We start from the raw sequence: 20337 nt of genomic DNA on the forward strand, positions 1-20337 counted from the left end.
TCTCCCTCCTCGTCTTTTAGACTTCAGCACAGCAGGCACTCACTGGAACCATTAACTCCAGCATGCAGGCTGTGCAGGCTGCCCAGGCTACCCTGGATGACTTTGACACTCTGCCCCCTCTTGGCCAGGATGCTGTGAGTATGAGATGGAGAAGATGCCAGTGGAACTGAAGCTGGGACTGTAGGTATGGGGGGGGTTAACTGAACCAGAACAGATCCTGAGGCTTTTTCCCCTTTTCTCTCAGGCCTCAAAGGCCTGGCGTAAGAATAAGATGGATGAATCAAAGCACGAGATCCACTCCCAAGTAGATGCCATTACAGCTGGTACTGCTTCCGTGGTGAATCTGACAGCAGGTAGGCCAGATGCCATCCTATGTGTGTGTCAAGAGGAGGGGGAGGCTCGGCGCCTGTGGCTCAGGTGGCTAAGGCGCCAGCCATGTATACCTAAGGTGGCAGGTTTGAATCCAGCCCAGTCCCACCAAAAACAACAATGATGGCTGCGACCAAAAAATAGCCAGGCGTTGTGGCGGGCGCCTGTGGGAGCTACTTGGGAGGCTGAGGCAGGAGGCTCACTGAGGGCAGGAATGGAGGTTGCTGTGAGCTATGGTGCCACGGCACTCTACCCAGGGCGACAGCTTGAGGCTCTGTCTCAAAAAAAAAAAAAAAAAGAGGAGAGGGAGTACAAGCATACGCAAGCATGCATGTGACTGGCTCTGTGCGTGACTGTACCTTGACTCATTATGGAAGGGGCTGTTGTATGTAGATCTCTCACTCGGGGCATGAGTGTGACTAATGGATGTGACAGTGTTCTTTCCTCAGCTCATCGTCTAGCCTGCTCTATCTCTGATGCTCCTCTTCTCCCTTTTCCCCTCAGGGGACCCTGCAGAGACAGACTATACTGCAGTGGGCTGTGCAGTCACCACAATCTCCTCCAACCTGACGGAGATGTCCCGTGGGGTCAAGCTACTAGCTGCTCTGCTGGAGGATGAAGGTGGCAGTGGCCGGCCCCTGTTGCAGGCAGCAAAGGGCCTTGCGGGGGCAGTGTCAGAACTGCTGCGCAGTGCCCAGCCAGCCAGTGCCGAGGTCAGGGACCATGGGATTGGGCTGAGGGTGGAAATGGGGTTTGAGCCCAAGGAGAAGGGACAGTCCAAGCTGCAGGATGGAAGTATGGGACCCATGGGCCTGCAAGACCCATAGCGGTTAGGCAGCTTCTGACTGGTGTTCACTCTCCACAGCCCCGTCAGAATCTGCTGCAAGCAGCTGGGAACGTGGGCCAGGCCAGTGGGGAGCTGTTGCAGCAAATTGGGGAAAGTGATACTGACCCCCAGTTCCAGGTTGGTGACTTACCCAACCCCCAGAACCCCAGATTCTAAGAAGTAAACTCTGATCTTGAATCCAACTCTTATTCCTGCTTCTATGAATTGACCCCTCAAAACCAACCTGAACCTCTGTTTCCAGGGAATGACACTGGGAACTTCCAATCTCTCTTTTAGGGGTGAGAATTCAGAATCCCTGAAACCAAACTTAACCTACCAGTGTACTCTTGGCCTTCACTGATAATATTCTTTAGCCCATTGTCATCTCTTCCCTGTCTTCCCCACACATAGCCCTTGCCCCAACTTGAAGACATTTCGACACCCCAGTGCTTTATACCATATCATCCCCCACCCCATGCCAGTTTCCTCAGCTGACTTTTCATCCTGGATTTCCCATGCAGATATGTGCACCCAGAGGGGCTGGGGTTCGATCTCCCCCCGATTCCCCTACGGTAACAGCCTCTGGCCTGGGCCTTCCCAGCTTTCTCCTCTCTGAGCTGCATACACTCGCTTCTGTATCTCTCCCCCAGCCTCCTGGGGGAGCAGAACTTGATGGGAGATGGGATGGGGAGGTCTGGCAAAGGCAAGGTTTGGGAAATGGGATCAGGTAGTGTAGTACAGGGACTTGTTCTCCAGGGTAACCACTTCCAAACCAAGATTGAGATGAAACAGGGAGAGGAAGCTGGTGGTGGGAGGGATCCCAAAAGGTACCTCCTCTCCCCGTCCCTTTGTCGTAGCACTAACCCTTCCTCCCCATCATCATCCGAGTGTATCTGCCTCGTGCCTTTCTCCATTTGGTGTAGGCTCTGTTTCTCTCGGTGTGGGTTTATTCTTTGGCGGGGATTCTGTCCTGCTGGGCTCTCAAGGCAGGGGCTTGGGTTGGTTCTGGTTGCTTTTGCATATACTGTCCTCTGATTGGAGTCAATGGGAATAATGAAGCAGCTTATGCCTCAGATAAGTGTCTGTAAATCCCAAGCCTGATCTCAGGTCACACTAACTGACGTTTTCTTATAGGACATGCTAATGCAACTGGCCAAAGCAGTGGCAAGTGCTGCAGCTGCCCTGGTCCTCAAGGCCAAGAGTGTGGCCCAGCGTACAGAGGATGCAGGGCTTCAGACCCAAGTTATTGCTGCAGCAACACAGTGTGCCCTGTCCACCTCCCAACTGGTGGCCTGTACCAAGGTGAGCCTCAAAGGTTGCTCTAGCCTATGCCAGGGGGTGATAATGCCACACATGTGCACTTCTCTTTTTATTCTTTGTCTTCAGAGGCATTATTACCCATCCTGATGGCTGTTGTGGGCACCCATTCCATCTCATGACTCCTTTCCCTTGCCCACATCTCTGACACTCAGTGTGCTCACAGGTGGTGGCACCTACAATCAGCTCGCCTGTCTGCCAAGAGCAGCTGGTAGAGGCCGGACGACTGGTGGCCAAAGCAGTGGAGGGCTGCGTGTCAGCTTCCCAGGCAGCTACAGAGGATGGGCAGCTGTTGCGAGGGGTAGGAGCAGCGGCCACAGCTGTCACTCAGGCCCTGAATGAGCTGCTGCAACACGTGAAGGCCCACGCCACTGGGGCTGGCCCTGCTGGCCGTTATGACCAGGCCACTGACACCATCCTTACCGTCACTGAGAACATCTTCAGCTCCATGGGTGATGCCGGTAAGGACACCCACCCCCAGGAAGGCAGAGAACCCTGGTGAGGTTCCTCAAGCCCACTGGACATTGCCTGGCAGACCCAATGACCTCACCCCTAAGGACTCTGCACATTGTGGCCTTAGCCACACAGCCAAAGACTCCTTGTTTAATGTCTGAAACCTCTACTTCCCCATCTGCAAAGCAGGAATTTAAGCCCTGCTCTGCCTTCCTTGGAATGTTTATACACAAAAATGTATGGGAGTGGTGTGATTAAGAGATCACCCCCTCATCCCTTACGTCTTCACAAAGAGTGTCTCATCTTCTCAAGACTATTCACTAAATATACTCCTTGGAGATTGTCCCTTCTCCCATAAGAACCCATGGGGGAATTTGTTTTCTAGATCCCAAACTCAGAAAAAACAGCCCCAAAGAAATCACTTGAAAGCTTTTGCCAGTCTCTTTATAACCCTGAAAGCCCCCGTCTACCTCTTGGAGACTGCTTTCCCCACTCTTGTCTCCAACCTGGTGCCCTCTCAGTGTCTCTGGCCTCCTCACCTGAATGTGCTCTGTGTTCTCAGGTGAGATGGTGCGACAGGCCCGCATCCTGGCCCAAGCCACCTCTGACCTTGTCAATGCCATTAAGGCTGACGCTGAGGGGGAGAGTGATCTGGAGAACTCACGCAAGCTCTTAAGTGCTGCCAAGATCCTGGCTGATGCCACAGCTAAGATGGTGGAAGCTGCCAAGGTACAAAGCCACTGTGCATGTCCCCAGACCCGGCCCAGTAGGGAAGTAAAGAGGTCCAGATGAGGTCCACCCTCATCTCATAGGAGAGACCCAGGAAAAGCAGAAACTACAAAGGAATGAATATAGGAGCACTCAGGAAGTGAATGAGGCCCAAGGCTGCAAGTGGGTGGTGGCCCAGGCTTCTAGCCAGTGTCACTCCCAGAGTACTCTTTGACTATGTCCTTTTTCTTCCTTTAAGTCCAAGGTCCACTGTTCTTATTTGTCCCTGCTTTGCTGCTATCACCTGCTTGAGATCCCCCTCCTTCCTGGTCTCCACGTAGGCATTTGGTCTCCAGGGTCTTTGTTGCTAACAGCACAGGGGACGAGGCAGTAGAACACTGAGACACAACAGTGCAGAGGATCACCAGAAAGAAGCCCAAGTGATTCCTTGGCCCCTGGGCTCTGGGGCACATCAACTGGCAGGAATAAGCAGGTTTCCTGCTTTGGGGTTCCTGACACGCCTGCTCCAAACTGAGTCCTCCTTTTCCTGAGAGCCTATCTCACTCCCACTCATCCGTGGTATCCTGTAGGAAGTGGGGGAAGAAACAAGGAGGGACTTCCACATCCCAAAGAGAGTCATAGGCACCCCAGAGACTTCTCTTGGGCCCTCCTAAGGCAATTCCTCTCAATGGTGATTACCTTTCAGTGGGCTGCTTAGAAATGATTTTAGGAAAACAGTGAATTGTAAGCTGAATCTAGGAGTGTCAGAGAAGAGCTTCTTTAGGATGTACAGGGATGCTAGGTGATGACTGCCTTTCCACCTCTCTCTTAGGGAGCGGCTGCCCACCCTGACAGTGAGGAACAACAGCAGCGGCTGCGGGAGGCGGCTGAGGGGCTGCGCATGGCCACCAACGCAGCTGCTCAGAATGCCATCAAGAAGAAGCTGGTGCAACGCCTGGAGGTGAGGCTGGGAAATTAACCAGGAGCAAGCAGGAACATAGGGGCTGTGGAGTGATAAACTTGGCAGGAGAGTCAGTTAATATTTCCTTGGGGGATGGCAAGGTCAAGGTGAGCAGGGCCTAGGCATGAGAATGCCTGGGGCTTGTCCTGACTACTGTGTCCTCACAGCATGCAGCCAGGCAGGCTGCAGCCTCAGCCACACAGACCATTGCTGCAGCCCAACATGCAGCCTCTACCCCCAAAGCCTCTGCTGGTCCCCAGCCCCTACTGGTGCAGAGCTGCAAGGTGAGATTCCAGGAAGCATTGGGGGCAGGAAGGGGGATCCTTCCCCCCCCCATCTGGGGAGATGGTTTTCATGACATTTTCACCTACAGGCTGTGGCAGAGCAGATTCCACTGCTGGTGCAGGGTGTCCGAGGGAGCCAGGCCCAGCCTGATAGCCCCAGCGCTCAGCTGGCCCTCATTGCTGCCAGCCAGGGCTTCTTGCAGGCAAGGCACCCTCTCCCTACCTCTCAAGAGTAGATCCTTCCCCTTTCTAAGACCCCTCCTTCTCCCCCAATTTGAATCTCTGCCCATAAATTCTTTCCCAGTGCTGAGCCCCAGTGCCCACCACATCCTAACCATTGTCTATCCCTGTACCTGAGCACAGAGGGAGGGTAGCACACTTCATCTGCCTGCCTATTCCCCAACAGCCAGGTGGGAAGATGGTGGCGGCTGCAAAGGCCTCAGTGCCAACAATTCAGGACCAGGCTTCAGCCATGCAGCTGAGTCAGTGTGCCAAGAACCTGGGCACTGCGCTGGCTGAACTCCGTACTGCCGCCCAGAAGGTACGGGAGCTAGCTCTGACTTTGGAGGATGAGGGTGGAGTCCCAGTATGGCAGGGATCTATGCAGAACCACCTAAAACAGGGGTCATTGTGTAACTGGAAACATTGATAGGATACAGCAGGACATTCTACCCCCAAACTCCCTTATTGTAGGCTCAGGAAGCATGTGGGCCTTTGGAGATGGATTCTGCACTAAGCGTGGTGCAGAATCTAGAGAAAGACCTGCAGGAAGTGAAGGCAGCAGCTCGGGATGGCAAGCTTAAACCCTTACCTGGGGAGACGGTGGGTATTCTTCCGTTCTCATTCTTACTCAAATTTTGAAGTCTTTCTTCCCATTTCTGCCCTAGAGCTATTAAAAACTTTCCTTTAAACTGCCAGCTAGCCCCAAGTACCCTCTTAAGTTCCCCTTTCTCACCTCCTCCTTTCCCTAAGCCCAAGTCTTCCCCCTTCATCCATAGATGGAGAAGTGCACCCAGGACCTGGGCAATAGCACCAAAGCAGTGAGCTCCGCCATTGCCCAACTGCTGGGAGAAGTCGCCCAGGGCAATGAGAACTATGCGGGTATGTGGGCAGAGGGCCAGGAATGGAGCATGTGGTGAGGAAATTGGGGAGATGGACCTGGGTGAGGGGTATCTAGGAGGGGAAATGCAGCTGACAGGAAACCACTGGGTTCAGAGCCTAGCAATGAAGGTACCTTTTCTCTTCTCTTCTCTCCTTATCTCCCCAGGTATTGCAGCTCGGGATGTGGCAGGTGGGCTGCGGTCACTGGCTCAGGCTGCTAGGGGCGTAGCTGCACTGACATCAGATCCTGCAATGCGGGCCATTGTGCTTGACACAGCCAGCGATGTTCTAGACAAAGCCAGTAGCCTTATCGAGGAGGCGAAAAAGGCAGCTGGCCATCCAGGGGACCCTGAGAGCCAGCAGCGGCTTGCCCAGGTCAGGTATTGGGAAGGGGCCACCCCAACCCTCTCCCTCAGGTCCCTTCATAAAGCCCAGAGCCTCATCTACAGGGAGGTCTTCTTGTATCTTCTCTGGGAAGCTGCTCTGTGGGTTCTATCCTTGGTTCTCTCAGTCTTAGTAGAACCTCTCAGCTGGACTCAAGCATGAGAGGTAATCCCTGAACCCCAGGGGTTTGGTTGTGATTACACTGTCCAAGCATGGGTCTAGCTGAACAGCAAGCTTGGGGAAGTTTAGTCACTGTCACTTGATACCCCAGCAATACCCCTTTTCCTCCTTCACTGTCAGAGGCAGTACAGCTAGTTACCTCCCACATCCCACACGTGGAGGGGATCTCCTAAATTGTTTGCACTTGAGCAACCCTGTCTCCATCCCCACCTCAGGTAGCGAAAGCAGTGACCCAGGCACTGAACCGCTGTGTCAGTTGCCTCCCTGGCCAGCGAGATGTGGATAATGCCCTGAGAGCAGTTGGAGATGCCAGCAAGCGACTCTTGAGTGACTCGGTAGGAGGACCTGGGGGCTGGGAGGGACATAGAAGTAAAAGAACTCCAAGCCTGTCCTTCCATCTCTAGATTGTTCCTCTGACCCCTCTTCCCAGATTTGCCTCCTTTCATTATTCCCAGGCTATATGTCCACCCTCCCAGCCCTATTTTACCAAACTCTTCCTTGCCTCGTTCCCCATTCTTCCATCTGACCTCTCTGACTCTGCAGCTTCCTCCCAGCACTGGGACATTTCAAGAAGCTCAGAGCCGCTTGAATGAAGCTGCTGCTGGGCTGAATCAGGCAGCCACAGAACTGGTGCAGGCCTCTCGGGGAACCCCACAGGACCTGGCTCGAGCCTCGGGTCGATTTGGACAGGACTTCAGCACCTTCCTGGAAGCTGGCGTAGAGATGGCAGGACAGGCTCCGGTATGAAGAGGCAGAGAGTCTGGTTGCATGGTCCTCATTGAGGGTCAGATAGGACAGGCTCCGGTATGAAGAGGCAGAGAGTCTGGTTGCATGGTCCTCATTGAGGGTCAGATAGGACAGGCTCCGGTATGAAGAGGCAGAGAGTCTGGTTGCATGGTCCTCATTGAGGGTCAGATACTTAGGTGACCACAGAGTCCTAACCTGCTCCTGGCTCCCTGCCCAGTCTGTAGCAATACTTGTTTGGGAAAGAAGATCCCTTTTAGAAACAGATAAAAGGCTCGGCACCTGTAGCTCAGCAGCTTGGGCACCAGCCACATACACCTGAGCTGGTGGGTTCGAATCAAGCCCGGGCCTGCCACACAACAATAACAACTATAATCAAAAAGTAGCCAGCATTGTGGCAGGCACCTATAGTCGCAGCTACTTGGGAGGCTAAGGCAAGAGATGTGCTTGAGCCCAAGAGCTGGAGGTGCTGTGAGCAGTGATGCCACGGCACTCTACCGAGGGTGACACAGTAAGACTCTGTCTCAAAAAAAAACACAAGTAGAAACAGATAAAAATGGACAAGACAATGTGTTGACCTTCTCATCTTCAACAGAGCCAGGAGGACCGAGCCCAGGTTGTGTCCAACTTGAAGGGTATCTCCATGTCTTCAAGCAAACTTCTTTTGGCTGCTAAGGCCCTGTCCACAGACCCTGCCTCCCCCAACCTCAAGAGTCAATTGGCTGCAGCTGCCAGGTTAGTAGGAGCTAGGAAGCCCATCCCTAGAATGTGTGAAAAATAACTAGGGAGGAGGCATTTCATGAGAGGTCCCAGCTAGGAGCAGTTATAGGCAAAAGATAAATAGCTGGAGACTTCTCATGTACAAAGGACTCGGGAATGGTCACCTACTCACCCAACTTTCTGTCCCTCCCAGGGCGGTGACTGATAGCATCAATCAGCTCATCACCATGTGCACCCAGCAGGCACCTGGCCAGAAAGAGTGTGACAATGCCCTGCGGGAATTAGAGGTAGGCAATTGGTGGGGTAGTGAGATAGAGATTGAGGAAAGGGTTCTGGGATGGACTGAAGGGGATGTCTTGACTCACTTCACCCTCCCCCTACGCAGACAGTCCGGGAACTCCTGGAGAACCCAGTCCAGCCCATCAATGACATGTCCTACTTCGGCTGCCTAGACAGTGTGATGGAGAACTCAAAGGCAAGTATAGCCAGGAACTCAGGAGGGAAGAGGACAGGAAGATGGAACTAACTAGATGTTGCCCTACTGCTCTGAGGACATGCTCTGACTTTCCTGATATCTTCTGTTCCTTAGGTGCTGGGGGAGGCCATGACTGGCATCTCCCAGAATGCCAAGAATGGAAACCTACCGGAGTTTGGGGAGGCCATTGCCACAGCCTCAAAGGCACTCTGTGGCTTCACTGAAGCAGCTGCACAGGTTATTTTCCTGAGATGGGTTCCTGGAATAGCCCTGTTTTCCCTACCCCATTTCCTCTCAGCATGTAGATAAATCCTGTAGATAAGTCTAGAAGTTTATGTTTGCAAAGCCAACCCTAGGGGAACTGGATATTTCCCCCCTCCTGAAGTGGAGATGTTTATCAGCAATTTTTTTTTCTTTTTTGAGACAGAGTCTTATCTGTTGCCCTCGGTACAGTGCCATGACGTCAGAGCTCACAGCAACCTCAAACTCTTGGGCTCAAGCAATTCTGTTGCTTCAGCCTCCCAAGTAGCTGGGACTATAGGCACCCACCACAAAGCCTGGCTAATTATTAGAGATGGGGTCTTGCTCCCGCTCAAACTGGTCTCAAATTCCTGAGGTCAGGCAATCTACCCGCATTGGCCTCCCAGAGTGCTGGGATTATAAGAATGAACCACTGCACCTGGCCTATATGATAGCAATTATTGTACACCAACAATTCTGATTTCTGTAATCCCTGAACCCCAGGGGTTTGGTTGTGATTACACTGTCCAACCATGGAGACTTTTCCACCCCTGATTCCACTAATCATCATATACAAATAATTTTTTCCACACATAATTATTACTTTCTTAAAACAGTGCCAGTGACAGAATTTCCACTTACTGGAGTTATCACTTATCTTTGCCCTTTTCTACATTGTGAAGCATAAAACTACCTATGATCTCTGAGAGTATTTTGTTTTTGTTTTTGTTTTTTTGAGACAGGGTCTCACTTTGTCACCCTGACTATAAACCATGGCATCAAAGCTCAAGCAACCTCAAAATCTTGGGTACCTGGCCCACTGAGAGTATTTTGCATTGGTGTATGAATCCTTAAACCAGCTTGAAAGGTTACATCAGATGGTTTCTCCCTGAAAGCCCACCATCGTGCTCCCTCAGTCTCCACTGCCTCCTTCTTCCCTGTTATTACCCATTACACCCTTGTCTACATGGCCTGACTTTTTAAAACAGCTTTCTTCTTTGTTTGCTTATTTTTCACTTATTTCTGGAAAACATAAAGAGGAAAAAGCAAAGCTACCTCGTCTTCATTGAAGTATGAATAAAACATCATAATGGTCTTTCAGTCATAAAAATGGTGTTTTAGCAACTCCTATACCCATCCTTTCTAAATCTCTGACACTTAAAGCCAAACAACCTTCATAGTGTTAAAACTATGTCTTTGAAATAGGCTTTACCTATATGTGCATGTATGTATTGGTATATGGCTTTCAAACTCACAGTAAGTCATTTTTTTACCCTGAGACCCAGCATACACACACACACATCCAAATAGAAGTTCAATAAAACCCTTGCTGTTTGATTTTCCTTTGTTTTTACTTTTATTTATTTATTTATTTATTTTCGGCCAGGGCAGGGTTTGAACCTGCCACCTCCGGCATATGGGGCTGGTGTCCTACCCTTTTGAGCCACAGGCACCGCCTGTTTTTACTTTTTTAATCTTCTGAAATCCTTAAACATATTTAACAAAGCAGGAGTGGTGGGATTTGGGGGTTTGTTTTTTTTCATATTTAGCGTAACTATAGTTTCCATTAACATAGAACTCTGGAAAATAAATCTTGTTCTCTCAACTCATCCTGCTCCCTTTTGTCCCTACTCTCAGTATTTATTTTTCACCTGTAATCTTTATTCCTCACCCCCACATCTTCTCTCTCCCCAGGCTGCGTATCTGGTTGGTGTCTCTGACCCCAATAGCCAAGCTGGACAGCAGGGGCTGGTGGAGCCCACGCAGTTTGCCCGTGCAAACCAGGCGATTCAGATGGCCTGTCAGAGTTTGGGGGAGCCTGGCTGTACCCAGGCCCAGGTAACTCAAGGGAACAGGGACCACAAGGAAAAGTAGGGAAGGGAGGCCCAACTGCTTGGGGATAGAGGGAGTAGAGACAGGTGAGAAGAGGGCAAGGACCTTTTTGTATCCTTCCATACACAGTTTCCCTTTAGGTAACTTCTGCCATGTTTCTCCTCATCCTTTCAATTACTGTAGTCTCAACCTCTATATGGATGTTTGAGGTTATTCTCCCAGTGGCTCTCTTATAATTTCTTCATTAGTATCTGTTTTCATCTCCTTCTCCCCCACAGTTTGTCTTTAAGGATCTCCATGTCCTAAATCTTTTTTTTTTTTTTTTTTTTTGAGACAGAGTCTCTCTCTCTCTCTCTGTCGCCTTCTATAGAGTTCTGTGGCGTTACAGTTTACAGCAACCTCTAACTCTTGGGCTTAAGTGATTCTCTTGCCTCAGCCTCCCAAGTAGCACTACAGGCGCCCGCTGTAACACCCAGCTATTTTGTTGTTGCAGTTGCTACTGCTGTTTTAGCTGGCCAGGGCCAGGTGCAAACCCGCCACCCTCGGTATATGGGTCTGGCACCCTACCCACTGAGCCACAGGCATTGCCCTCCATGTCCTAAATCTTGACTTTTCAAGTGACTCTGTCTTTCTTCTTCAGACTTCCAACAGGATTGTTCTCCATCCCCAACCCTAAAAATGGCTCCTCCTTGGGTGGAGGAGGAGCCTCATCCAGGCTCTTTGACATGTCTCCTCAGGTGCTCTCTGCAGCCACTATTGTGGCCAAACACACCTCTGCACTGTGTAACAGCTGCCGCCTGGCTTCTGCCCGCACCGCCAATCCTACTGCTAAGCGCCAATTTGTACAGTCAGCCAAGGAGGTGGCCAACAGCACAGCCAATCTCGTCAAGACCATCAAGGTTTCCACCATTTGAATTCCCAGCATCTCTCTAACCTGATTCCCTCAGTTATTCTCTGAGGACTTCCACCAAATCCCATCGGCCTGAGCCCAAGCCCAAGCCCTTTCCTCTCCAAGACTGACCATCACCAGCCTCTCCCCACATCCTTCCAATCCTGGGAAAGAGATGTGGGCTTCCCTTCCTATGCCTCCGATGCCTGCTGTTTGAGTCCTGATGGCCTTTCTGTCACTTCAGGCATTAGACGGGGCCTTCACAGAGGAGAACCGTGCCCAGTGCCGAGCTGCAACAGCCCCTCTGCTGGAAGCTGTGGACAATCTGAGTGCCTTTGCATCCAACCCTGAATTCTCCAGCATTCCTGCTCAGATCAGCCCTGAGGTGGGGCAGTGTGAAGAGAAAACTGATGGGCTGCCTTATCACCTCATCCTCTGGGAAGTCATGAGATCTACCTCCCTGCGTCCTCTCTCCTCAGGGCCGAGCTGCCATGGAACCCATTGTGATCTCTGCCAAGACAATGTTGGAGAGTGCTGGAGGACTAATCCAGACAGCCCGGGCCCTAGCAGTCAACCCCCGGGATCCCCCACGCTGGTCAGTGCTGGCTGGCCACTCCCGCACTGTCTCAGATTCCATCAAGAAGCTTATTACAAGCATGAGGTACTGAGGGTTTAAGACCATGCGTTGTAGCAGAATGGAGGGGGTGGCACTTAGGTGCATTCAGATGGAAGAGTATTGGGGAACACAACACAGGGGAGGGATAGGCTAGCCTTGTTTTAAGGGATGTTTCTGGTGTTTGAGGTTGTGATGTGTCTGCAGGGACAAGGCTCCAGGGCAGCTGGAGTGTGAAGCGGCCATTGCAGCTCTGAACAGCTGTCTACGAGACCTAGACCAGGCTTCCCTTGCTGCAGTCAGCCAGCAGCTTGCTCCCCGTGAAGGAATCTCTAAAGAGGTGAGGCAGGGAAGGTTATATCTTTCAAAGTTGTATCTGGGAAGAGAGATGTTAGACTCCAAGAAGATGGGGGATTAGGGACTGAGCTCATAGGAACATCAGAGGGCTGGGACGTGCCAAGGAATGTTAAGGAGTTCAGTATAGAAGGAAATGTGGGGGCTAAATGCTCACAGTTCAATGGCTACACGTATACCCAGACTGGTGGGTTCAAGACCGGCCTGGGCCTGCTAAACAACAATGACAACAGCAACAAAAAAATAGCCAGGTATTGTGGGAAGTGCCTATAGTCCCAGCTACTTGGGAGGCTGAGGCAAGAGAATCGCTTAAGCCTTAGAGTATGAGGTTTCTGTGAACTGTGGCGCTATGGCACTCTACCGAGGGCAACATAATAAGACTCTATCTCAAAAAAAAAAAAAAGGAAAAATAGGGTCTTTGGAGCCAGAGTGTCTTATGGCAGGTCATAATCAAGGCTAATGTCTACTTCCTCCCTAGGCCTTGCACACTCAGATGCTTACTGCAGTGCAGGAGATTTCCCATCTCATTGAGCCACTGGCCAGTGCTGCCCGGGCTGAAGCCTCCCAGTTGGGACACAAGGTACCTAGGGAGACATGTGGGGAGTCCAAAGGGTATGGGTGAGAGAGGGGACCTGACACCCATTCCAACTTCTTGCCTTAGGTGTCCCAAATGGCCCAGTACTTTGAGCCGCTCACCCTGGCTGCAGTGGGTGCTGCCTCTAAGACCTTGAGCCACCCACAGCAGATGGCACTCCTGGACCAGACTAAAACATTGGCAGAGTCTGCCCTGCAGTTGCTCTACACTGCTAAGGAGGCTGGTGGTAACCCCAAGGTATTAAGGTTTGAGAGGGAGGGACTGTTATTAGTAAGAGGTTGGAGAAGCAGGAAGAGCAGGGCTCCCCTCCACTAACTCCCTCCCTCTACCCCACAGCAAGCAGCTCATACACAGGAAGCCCTAGAAGAGGCTGTGCAGATGATGACAGAGGCCGTAGAAGACCTGACAACAACCCTCAACGAGGCAGCCAGCGCTGCTGGGGTTGTTGGCGGCATGGTGGACTCCATCACCCAGGCCATCAACCAGGTTAGAATCTTAGGGTGCTTGCAGTCACTGAGGCTGCCCTGGGCCAGGGGCCCAAGCACAGAGGCAGAGACCTTAACAGTCTTGTTCCTTCCCTATCCTCTTCAGCTAGATGAAGGACCAATGGGTGAACCAGAAGGTTCCTTTGTGGATTACCAAACAACTATGGTGCGGACAGCCAAGGCCATTGCAGTCACTGTTCAGGAGATGGTGAGTTTGGGAGAGTATCAGAGGCCTGCCCTTGCCCTTGGAGAGGTGAGATGGGGCATAACTTCACTTCTTCCATTATCACTTCTTCCAGGTGACCAAGTCAAACACCAGCCCTGAGGAGCTGGGGCCCCTTGCTAACCAGCTGACCAGTGACTACGGCCGTCTGGCCTCCCAGGCCAAGCCTGCAGCTGTAGCAGCTGAAAATGAAGAGGTAAACATGGCAGCAGCAGGCGGTACCTGTGGCTCAAAAGCACAGGGCACAGGGCATTGGTCCCATATGCCGGAGGTGGCGGGTTCAAACCCAGCCCCGACCAAAAAAAAAAAAAAAAAAACATGTCAGCAGCTCTGACCCTCCCCCAGCCCTCACAGGAAATCCCCTTGTCCCACCTTTACCCCTTCTAGTCTTCCACAGAAAGGAGAACACAGCCTCAGACCAATTCACTAAAAAGTAATCAGGGCTCTGTGTGGGGACATAGGATCAAAGCCTTCAGTCACAGAGATAAAGGAGACAGCTCAGAATTTCAAGACTTCCTGGTTCTGCCTCTGTGTCCTCTGCTGACCCTCATCTGAGCCTTTGGGTACTTCCCTGCTATGCCCCAAGTCCATATTCCCAAGTTCTTTCTTGTTGCAAACCCATGAAGGTCTTCTTTCCCTAAGCTCCTGGCTTTTCAAGAAAACAGGTAATAGGATCTTAGCAGGACACACCTAATCCCCAAATCCAGAACTCTCTACAACCCAATCCTATAATCCATGGTCCTCTGATTCAAATACCTGAGCATAAAGTGCTTCTTCTCTCCCCTCCTCACATGCATAACACAGTCCTCACCAGTGGGTACCTACATGCTGTTATTTTCCATGTATAGGAGGAGGTAACCTCCTGCCCAGAAGATATGAAACTGGAAAAGTCTGTGTGCTGGGAACTTTCTCTTACAACTTCTTTAGTCTGTTATGCATGATTTTTCTTTGTCCCTAATGACTCCTTCAAGCACAATGGAGGTGCCCCAAGTTCCCTTTTTAAAATTTCTCTTTCCCTCTGCTCACAGATAGGTGCCCATATCAAGCACCGGGTACAGGAGCTGGGCCATGGCTGTTCTGCTCTGGTCACCAAGGCAGGCGCCCTGCAGTGCAGCCCCAGTGATGCCTACACCAAGAAGGAGCTCATAGAGTGTGCCCGGAGAGTTTCTGAGAAGGTGATACGCTCATCCCTGAAGAACATGGGACTGGCTTCCCAAACAAGCAGTCTTTGCCATCCTCCAGCCCTCTCCTCTTGTCCCTTTTACATGGGACTGTGTGACTTTCCCTACCCCAGGTCTCCCACGTCCTGGCTGCGCTCCAAGCTGGAAATCGTGGCACCCAGGCCTGCATCACAGCAGCCAGTGCTGTGTCTGGTATCATTGCTGACCTCGACACCACCATCATGTTTGCTACCGCTGGCACGCTTAATCGCGAGGGTGCTGAAACATTTGCTGACCACCGGTAAGGTGGGAACTGGGTCTGATGGCAGCAGGGAGATTGGTGCATAGGTGGAAGAGGCAGACTATCATTAGCTGGTTTGGGGAAGGCCTGGATTAAGAATCTTGGACAGCTTGGAGGGGACTGGGGGGACATCTGAGAAGAGCTAAGTAGGCTGGCCCTCCCTCAGGGAAGGCATTCTGAAGACTGCAAAGGTACTGGTGGAGGACACCAAGGTCCTGGTGCAGAATGCAGCTGGGAGCCAGGAGAAGTTAGCACAGGCTGCCCAGTCCTCTGTGGCCACCATCACCCGCCTTGCTGATGTGGTCAAGCTGGGTGCAGCCAGCCTCGGAGCTGAGGACCCTGAGACCCAGGTATCTATTCAACATCCCCACTTCTGGCGAGAACCACATCCCATTCCCCTTCCTCCTCCCACAGACCAGAGCCTCCACTCTTCCCCATAGGTGGTGCTGATCAATGCAGTTAAAGATGTAGCCAAGGCCCTGGGAGACCTCATCAGTGCCACAAAGGCTGCGGCTGGCAAAGTTGGGGACGACCCTGCTGTGTGGCAGCTCAAGAACTCTGCCAAGGTTGGAGGGAATGAGAACCCTATGAGGAGGGAGACAGATTCATATGCTTCTTCCTGTTCCTTAAATGATCCCTTCCCCACTCCCCTGTGTCCCCAGGTGATGGTGACCAATGTGACATCATTGCTCAAGACAGTGAAGGCTGTGGAAGATGAGGCCACCAAAGGCACACGGGCCCTGGAGGCAACGACAGAACACATACGGCAGGAACTGGCGGTGAGCACAAAACTGGAGCCTGGGGGGCAGCGCCTATGGCTCAGTGAGTAGGGCACTGACCCCATATATCAAGGGTGGCGGGTTCAAACCCAGCCCTGGCCAAACTGCAACAGAAAAATAGCCGGGCGTTGTGGCGGGCACCTGTAGTCCCAGCTACTCGGGAGACTGAGGCAGAAGAATCACCTAAGCCCCGGAGTTGGAGGTTACTATGAGCTGTGGCGTCACAGCGCTCTACTGAGGGCAATAAAGTGAGACTCTGTCTCTTAAAAAAAAAAAATTAGAGCCCCAGGGACTAAGGTCAGAGAGAGGGATCATGATAGACTGAAATCAAACCTGTGCCTCCCATATATTCACAGAAATATAAACAGTCACACACTTTCTTCTCCCTCATTGGAGGCTTCTTAAGTGAGCCACACTTGTGTCTTTCCTTTTTATTTATTTATTTATTTATTTATTTATTTATTTTCGAGACAGACTCTCACTTGGTCACCCTCAGTAGAGTGCCATGGTATCTTTAGCTCACAGCAATCTCAAACTCTTTGGCTCAAGCCATCCTCTTGCTTCAGCCTCCCAAATAGCTGGGATTACAGGTGCCAGCCACAACGCCCAGCTATTTTTAGAGACAATGTCTCGCTTTAACTCAGGCTACTCTACTCTCTGAACTCGTGAGCTCAGGTAATCTCCCTGCCTTGGCCTCCCTGAGTTCTGGGATTACAAGTGTGAACCACCGTGCCTGGCTTCACACCTATGTCTTTCCCTTCCTCGTCTATTTACTCCTTAGATTTGGACACCCTTCTTTCACCACCTTCCTCCTGCTCTCTCCAGTCACCATTGACCTCTTGGTTGCCACATTCATTGTTAGCCTTCATCCTCTTTCTTTTTGCAAGCATTTGACTCTACTGGCAAGCCTATCTTTGAAATCTTTCTTCCTTTGGCTTTGTTGTTGTTTCACCACAGGAGGCCAAATTGCATTCCTTTGGCATTGATACTGGCTTTTCTCTTGTTTCTGAAATACCTCTTCAGTAGTCATCATTGAATCACCTTCTACCTAGGAAACACAGAGGCCTTTTCTACAAATAAGCACCTTTTTCTATGCTCTTCTTTGGAGAATTTAACCACTTTCATTATTCTTCAAGAAGTTGACTTCCAGTTCTGAGTTTAGTTCTTTTCAACTGCCTATTTGACAACCTAGATGCAGGTGACATGGTACTTTCTATTAATGAGGGTACCAACCTACCAGTTATGAAGAGTCCATCTTTGACTTCACTATCTTATTCACCATACCAAGGCCATTGCCAAATCACTTCAGCTCCCCTTCTCCATCCCCTTTCCTTCCTCCCTCCCTCCCTCTGCCGTCCCTCTGTCAGCACTCTAGGACATACTTTCAGTGGCTTTCCCACACTGTGGCTACCATACCTGTTTTCTGACAGGCCTCACTGCTTTCAGTCTCTATTGCTGTCCTCTCTCCCACTTGTCTTTCTAATTTCTTTTTTTTCTTGGTTTTCACATTTTTACTGGGGGCCCTGAGGGAGGGGGAGCCTCTTCCCTGTGGATGGAGGTGCTCACAGTTTCTTCAGCCACTCTAAGCTTGGGTCCTGGGGGTGGCTGGGCACATCGGGCATGTTCTTATCATCTCAGATGGGCACTGGGTAGTTGTAGGGTGTGGCCTTGTTGATCATGCTAGAGTACTTGGTGTGGGGGCTGAGCATGGGCATAATTATAGTGAGGTCCCCAATGGTGAAGGACACAGCCAGCACCGTCTCATTGGCCCAGGCATTCTTGAGAAAGGCTTCGAGTCTACCTCCATGAGTTTTCTGCTATGCCTTAGCCCGGGGACCACCTGTCTTTCTAATTTCTAAATGCATCTTTTTGATGTTCTATTTTCACCTCTACTCGGAGATGTCCAAAGTGAAGCCCTCCAATTTGACTTTCTGCCTTTCAAACCTTGTCCTTCCCTGGTCTTCCCCAGGTCAGTCACTCAGCTCCTACAGCCAGAAGCCCAGCTCTGATGTCTTAGACTGCTCTCTTTCATTCCCCACATCTGAGCCCATCAGCAAGTCTCAGCAATGCACCCTTCAACTAGGTTTCCTTCTTTTTCTCCCATCTCCCACCACCACCATGTTGTCTAGACCGTCTCCAGTCTTCATGTGGATTTATGTAACAGTCTATATCTGGTCTCCATGCTTCAACATTTGCCTCTCTAATCCATCCTTTCTACACAATAACCAGAATTATCTTTTAAAAATATGAAAAAAAAATATATGAATTAGGGCTCAGTGCCTGTGGCTCAAGCAGCTAAGGCGCCAGCCACATACACCTGAGCTGGAGCATTCGAATCCAGCCTGCACCCACTAAACAACAATGACGGCTGCAACCAAAAAAAAAAAAAAAAAAAAATCCAAGTGTTGTCACGGGCGCCTGTAGTCCCAGCTACTTGGGAGGCTGAGGCAGGAGAATCACTTGAGCCCAGGAGTTGGAGGTTGCTGTGAGCTGTGATGCCATGGCACTCTACCCAGGGTGACAGCTTAAGGCCCTGTCTCAAAAAATAGATTAGATTAGATTATGTCTAATAATCTGCTTAAAGCCAGTTAGTGATAGCCCTAGGTGATTTCTTCAGTTTTGTCTTATCCCACTCTTCTTCCTGTGCCCCATCCCACTGGACCCTGCCAGGGCTAAGAACATGTCAAGCTCTTGCCTACTACAAGCTCTTCTACTTGCTTTTCTCCAGCTTACTGAACATCTGGTTCCTTCTAGTTCTTCAGGCTTCAGTTTAAACAACACCTCAAAGAGGCTGTTCCTGACCAGCTATCTGAAATAGGAACTTTTTTTTTTGGAGACAGAATTTCACTTTATCACCCTTGGTAGCTTGCTGTGGTGTCATAGCTCACAGCAATTGACCTCAAACTCCTGGGCTCAAGCAATTCTCTTACCTCAGCCTCCCAAGTAGCTGGGACTACAGGCACCTACCACAATGCCTGGTTATTTTTTAGAGATGAGGTCTCGCTCATGCTAGTTTAAAACCTGTGAGCTCAGGCAATCTACCCACCTGGGCCTCCAGAGTGCTGGGATTACAGACATCACACCCAGCCCAAGGGACTCATTTGTATTTCTCATCATAGCACTCTCTCTTTTTTTTTTTTTGAGACAGAGTCTCACTATGTCGCCCTCTGTAGAGTCCTGTAGTGTCATAGCTTATAGCAACCTCAAACTCTTGGGCTTGAGCAATTCTCTTGCCTCAGCCTCCCAAGTAGCTGGGACTATAGGCACCTGCCACAATGCCTGGCTATTTTTTATTATAGTTGTCATTGTTGTTTAGCAGGCCAGGACCAGGTTCAAACCCACCAGCCCCGGTGTATGTGGCCAGCGCCATAGCCACTGAGCTACGGGTGCCGAGCCCAGAGCACTCTCTTTAGTCCCCTCCTAACCCAAAACACTGTTGTTAGTGTTGCTATTTGTTTACTTATTCATTGTTTCCAAAATTAGAATGTAAGCTCTGTGAGAGCTTATCTACCTTATCTACCTCATTCCCCATTGCATCCCTGGTACTTCACACAGAATCTACCACCTAGCTGATCACTAATGAACATTTGTTTGTGGATTGAGCACATATATTAAAATATTTTTATGAATTTATTTATTTTTTTAAGAGACAGAGTCTCACTTTATCACCCTCCATAGAGTGCTATGGCATCATAGCTCATAGCAACCTCCAACTCCTGGACCTAGGCGATTCTCTTGCCTCAGCCTCCTGAGTAGCTGGGACCACAGGCGCCTGCCGCAACACCCGGCTATTTTTTTTGTTGCAGTTTGGCCAAGACCGGGCTCAAACCCACCAACCTCAGTATTTGGGGCCAGTGCCCTACCCACTGAGCCACAGGCACCACCCATTTTTATGACTTTTATATATTATATAAAATTCCAAGTTCCTCAGTCTGATCAAGGCCCCCAAAACCTATTCTCTACCATTCTTATATTCTACAACATTCCTTGATACTCTCCTACTGACATCTTGGTTTTCATGTCCTACCATTTACCTAAAAAGCCCTCCTATTACCTATATCTCTTAAGACCCAACTTCAGCACTCACACCTTCAAGTCTTCTATCTTAAGAATTAAAATCCAGGCTCGGCACCTGTGGCTCAAGTGGCTAAGGCGCCAGCCACATACACCTAAGGTGGCGGGTTCGAATCCAGCGCAGACCCCCCAAACAACAATGACGGCTGCAACCAAAAAATAGCCGGGCGTTCTGGCAGGCGCCTGTGGTCCCAGCTACTTGGGAGGCGGAGGCAGGAGACTTGCTTGAGCCCAGGAGTTGGAGGTTGCTGTGAGCTGTGAAGCCACGG

At 50.6% G+C, this 20337-nt stretch overlaps 1 protein-coding gene and 1 pseudogene across 2 annotated transcripts in view; one reads left to right on the plus strand and one right to left on the minus strand.

The window, feature by feature from the left end:
* Positions 1-20337, plus strand: part of TLN1 (talin 1) — a 36176-nt gene that overhangs the window by 12141 nt on the left and 3698 nt on the right. The window contains exons 14-49 of one of the 2 annotated variants that reach the window (XM_012811672.2): positions 21-134; positions 245-353; positions 874-1082; positions 1235-1333; positions 1717-1767; positions 2330-2497; positions 2679-2973; positions 3528-3694; positions 4506-4634; positions 4802-4918; positions 5008-5121; positions 5325-5459; positions 5612-5740; positions 5917-6019; positions 6186-6394; positions 6799-6918; positions 7127-7324; positions 7923-8062; positions 8241-8334; positions 8433-8522; positions 8637-8759; positions 10458-10601; positions 11333-11494; positions 11729-11869; positions 11964-12145; positions 12305-12437; positions 12930-13031; positions 13113-13283; positions 13383-13532; positions 13638-13739; positions 13831-13950; positions 14783-14929; positions 15049-15215; positions 15382-15565; positions 15656-15781; positions 15878-15994. In XM_012811672.2, coding sequence (XP_012667126.1) covers positions 21-134; positions 245-353; positions 874-1082; positions 1235-1333; positions 1717-1767; positions 2330-2497; positions 2679-2973; positions 3528-3694; positions 4506-4634; positions 4802-4918; positions 5008-5121; positions 5325-5459; positions 5612-5740; positions 5917-6019; positions 6186-6394; positions 6799-6918; positions 7127-7324; positions 7923-8062; positions 8241-8334; positions 8433-8522; positions 8637-8759; positions 10458-10601; positions 11333-11494; positions 11729-11869; positions 11964-12145; positions 12305-12437; positions 12930-13031; positions 13113-13283; positions 13383-13532; positions 13638-13739; positions 13831-13950; positions 14783-14929; positions 15049-15215; positions 15382-15565; positions 15656-15781; positions 15878-15994 — 5061 coding nt within the window. The remainder of the gene's footprint in view (positions 1-20; positions 135-244; positions 354-873; positions 1083-1234; positions 1334-1716; positions 1768-2329; positions 2498-2678; positions 2974-3527; positions 3695-4505; positions 4635-4801; positions 4919-5007; positions 5122-5324; positions 5460-5611; positions 5741-5916; positions 6020-6185; positions 6395-6798; positions 6919-7126; positions 7325-7922; positions 8063-8240; positions 8335-8432; positions 8523-8636; positions 8760-10457; positions 10602-11332; positions 11495-11728; positions 11870-11963; positions 12146-12304; positions 12438-12929; positions 13032-13112; positions 13284-13382; positions 13533-13637; positions 13740-13830; positions 13951-14782; positions 14930-15048; positions 15216-15381; positions 15566-15655; positions 15782-15877; positions 15995-20337) is intronic. The other variant, XM_003800235.2, reaches the window with a different exon arrangement.
* Positions 17533-20337, minus strand: part of LOC111728598 — a 3475-nt pseudogene continuing 670 nt past the window's right edge.

Source organism: Otolemur garnettii, unplaced genomic scaffold, assembly GCF_000181295.1.
Source record: "Otolemur garnettii isolate 467f Iridium unplaced genomic scaffold, OtoGar3 scaffold00172, whole genome shotgun sequence".
In the NCBI taxonomy this organism is placed as follows: domain Eukaryota; kingdom Metazoa; phylum Chordata; class Mammalia; order Primates; family Galagidae; genus Otolemur; species Otolemur garnettii.